The 3,717-nt window shown below is 42.1% G+C and overlaps 1 protein-coding gene across 1 annotated transcript; it reads left to right on the forward strand.

Annotated features, from left to right (window-relative positions):
* Positions 1 to 248: 248 nt before the first annotated feature.
* On the forward strand, positions 249 to 3,491 carry LOC112765251 (monosaccharide-sensing protein 2). Its single transcript, XM_025811167.3, has 5 exons — positions 249 to 469; positions 550 to 1,116; positions 1,349 to 2,289; positions 2,514 to 2,701; positions 2,787 to 3,491. Exons 1-5 carry the CDS (start codon positions 391 to 393, stop codon positions 3,229 to 3,231), a joined length of 2,220 nt encoding a protein of 739 aa, XP_025666952.1. The 5' UTR covers positions 249 to 390; the 3' UTR covers positions 3,232 to 3,491.
* Positions 3,492 to 3,717: the final 226 nt, after the last annotated feature.

Raw genomic sequence — 3,717 nt, forward strand, 5'->3', positions numbered from 1 at the left:
TCTACTTTCTTGCTGCCAAATAGGAATACCATAGCTAATACTACTATTCATTGGACAAGCACTAGTGTGGAAATGCTCTGCTCTGCTCCACTCAGTATTACTGTTATGATTTCTATTACTATTTGTTATTAGTTAATGATAATAATAATTGAATTAAAAGAGCGAGCTCATACTTTTTAGCATTTGAGCTCATGCTGTTACTATCGTGTTCTTAATCTGTCTATATGCTTACATACATTTATACATCATCCCCTTAGCATTAACCCCATCCCGAATTGGTTTCTGATATTGATCCATCAACCTAGTTATCTATTACTATTATTTTGATCTGCTCTTTCTGTTAGTTCCGTTGAGAAGCTGATCGATTAATTACCAACTAAAGTGAAAAAAATGAGTGGAGCTGTTCTTGTTGCCATAGCTGCTGCTATCGGTAACATGCTACAAGGATGGGATAATGCTACCATTGCAGGTGAGCTCAATTCAACTTGTCTTTCCCTTCTTGCAATAATAATAATAATGATAAATTGAGACGCGGATTGATGCATGTAGGATCACTTTTGTACATAAAGAAGGAGTTCAAATTGGAAAGTGAGCCGACGGTAGAAGGTCTAATCGTGGCCATGTCACTGATTGGAGCGACACTGGTGACCACATGCTCTGGAGCTGTGTCGGATATGTTGGGCCGCCGTCCTATGTTGATAATCTCCTCACTCTTTTATTTTTTGAGCTCTCTCGTTATGTTGTGGTCTCCAAATGTTTACATTCTCCTCTTTGCAAGGCTCATAGATGGCCTGGGCATTGGCTTGGCTGTCACCCTGGTCCCTCTCTACATATCCGAGACTGCTCCACCTGAGATTCGTGGACTGCTCAACACGCTTCCCCAGTTCACTGGCTCCAGCGGAATGTTCCTCTCCTATTGTATGGTCTTTGCCATGTCACTTACCAAGGCACCAAGCTGGAGACTCATGCTCGGTGTTCTTTGGATTCCCTCTCTCATTTATTTTATGCTCACACTCTTCTTCTTGCCCGAATCTCCAAGATGGCTTGTCACCAAAGGCCGGATGCTTGAGGCCAAGAAGGTTCTGCAGCGGCTTCGTGGCAGGGATGATGTCACCGGTTGGTTGTTGCTTTTCTTCCTCTTTTTTTTCTTTTATGAATTATTTCTGAAATCACCCTTACATCTCCTTCCTCCTTCTAAGCCAGGTAGGATGTTTTATAGTCACTTAAACTCTACATTCATCCCGGCAGATGCTGGACGTTCAGTTGTCATATTTCCAGAGTAGTATTATTTAGGGTTATATATATGCACGATTTTGGTGGTAACTTCCTTGTCCTTGTCCATGAGCAGGTGAGATGGCTTTATTGGTTGAGGGTCTTGGAGTGGGGGGTGATACGACTATAGAGGAATACGTAATTGGTCCAGTCAATGAATTCAGTGATGTGGAGGATCCATCAGCCGGAAAAGAGCATATCAAATTGTATGGGCCAGATCGAGCTCCATCCATGATTGCGAAACCCGCATCTGGACAAAGTTCCATTGGCCTTGCATCTCGAAAGGGAAGCATAGTAAATCAGAGTGCTCTAGTAGATCCTCTAGTGAAGCTCTTTGGTAGTGTCCATGAAAACATCCCAGAAACAGGAAACACCCTTTTTTCCAACTTTGGAAGTATGTTTAATGTTGGAGGAAATCAGCCTAGGAACGAAGATTGGGATGTAGAAGAAAGCCTTGCCAGAGACGGTGATGATGTGTCCAATGCTGCTGCTGGTGATGCCGATGACTCTTTGCACAGTCCACTCATCTCACGTCAACCAACAAGTGGTATGGATAAGGACGCACCTGCTCCTGCCCATGGTAGCCAATTAAGCATGAGGCAAGCCAGTAATTTGCAGGGGAATGCTGGAGAACCCGTTGGTGGTAGTACAGCCATTGGTGGTGGTTGGCAGCTGGCATGGAAGTATTCTGAAAGAGAAGGGCCAGATGGGTCAAAACAGGGTGGTTTTCAGAGAGTCTATTTACACCAAGACGGGACCCTTGGATCCAAGCGCGAGTCTCAGCTTTCACTTGTAGGTGGCGGTGATGGGCTGACAGATGGCGAGGTTGTTCATGCGTCTGCTCTGGTCAGTCAGCAAGCCCTTTACAACAAAGAGCTTATGAATCAGCAGCCAGTAGGACCAGCTATGATTCATCCATCTGAAACAGGTGCAAATGGGCCTAGTTGGAGTGATCTTTGCGAACCTGGAGTGAAGCAGGCGTTGATTGTGGGTGTGGGGCTTCAAATTCTTCAGCAGGTAATGACTTCATTCCAGTGCTCACTGCCGTTATTTACTTATTTATATTTTTCTATTGCCTTGATGCGACAGCATTACACATTACACTGTTTTGTAGCAAAATCACGCTTACTGATGCTTCAACAGCGCAGTTTGACGCTCCTTGAACATGCATGGCTAACCAGTTATACTGTGTGTTTGTAATGAAAAGTGAAAAGCATCTAACTACTCTTTGAACATTGCAGTTCTCTGGTATAAATGGGGTTCTCTACTACACACCTCAGATTCTTGAGCAGGCAGGAGTTGGTTATCTTCTTGCAAGCTTGGGCCTTAGTTCCACTTCTGCGTCGTTTCTTATTAGCACTGTGATAACCTTGTTGATGCTACCTTGTATAGCTGTTGCCATGAGGCTCATGGATATATCGGGCAGAAGGTATGTCGACATGGTATTCATATGGTTTGTCCATTTTTGTTTTGCTTAAATTAAATGATAAGGTTACTGTTGAATATTGGTTTAGGGCTTTGCTGTTGAGCACAATCCCGGTCTTGATAGCATCTCTTCTGATATTAGTGCTAGCGAGTTTTGTGGATTTGGGGAGTGCCGTGAATGCAGGAATCTCAACAGCAAGCGTGGTTGTGTACTTCTGCAGCTTTGTCATGGGATTTGGACCGATTCCAAATATCCTCTGCGCTGAGATCTTCCCCACGCGAGTTCGGGGTCTCTGCATTGCCATATGCGCTCTTACCTTCTGGATTTGTGATATCATCGTCACCTACTCTCTCCCAGTTATGCTCAACTCCTTAGGCCTTGTAGGTGTTTTTGGTATCTATGCGGTTGTGTGCACTATAGCCTGGGTATTTGTCTTCTTGAAAGTCCCAGAAACCAAGGGCATGCCACTAGAAGTCATCATAGAGTTCTTCTCTGTCGGGGCAAAGCAGGCACAAGCTGCCAATAATATCTGACTTCCCATCACCGCATATGAGTTGATCAGATTCACAAAGGAGAAAGTATGTTCATCTTCAAAACGTTCATTTTATTTTTCTGGCCTTGTAGGCATCAACATACTAGCTCAACAAAGAATTTTAACGAGATTTGAATACAATTTTTAGTTCCCGAAATTGTGATTTTGTTTACCAAAAGAAATTAGTTTACCTCCAAAAACAAAAAATTGATAGGTTCCTATCTCATTATCCTGTATTAAAGTAATGTTTGATTTTTTTTTTAATTTATATTAATTTCTTTATAATAGTAGTAGTAGTACTAGTTTGTTATTTTTTTGGACATGGTAATTTGATCATCTTAAAACTAAATTGTTATAAGAATTCAAACTGACTAGTTTTTAATTTCTCATATCAACCAAAAATAAACGTCACATCTTCTTAAAAAATCCACAACATGTCTAAAACCCAAAAACAAAAACAATATGAAAAAGAAATTTCTTGATCGAC

Source organism: Arachis hypogaea, chromosome 17, assembly GCF_003086295.3.
Source record: "Arachis hypogaea cultivar Tifrunner chromosome 17, arahy.Tifrunner.gnm2.J5K5, whole genome shotgun sequence".
Classification (NCBI taxonomy): Eukaryota; Viridiplantae; Streptophyta; class Magnoliopsida; order Fabales; family Fabaceae; genus Arachis; species Arachis hypogaea.

Bases quoted from the DNA above. Each gene is read 5' to 3' on its own strand.
- LOC112765251 (XM_025811167.3), top strand. From the start codon at position 391: ATGAGTGGAGCTGTTCTTGTTGCCATAGCTGCTGCTATCGGTAACATG. The intron at 470-549 runs GTGAGCTCAATT...TGATGCATGTAG, and splicing joins GGATAATGCTACCATTGCAG to GATCACTTTTGTACATAAAG. The intron at 2,702-2,786 runs GTATGTCGACAT...ATATTGGTTTAG, and splicing joins ATGGATATATCGGGCAGAAG to GGCTTTGCTGTTGAGCACAA.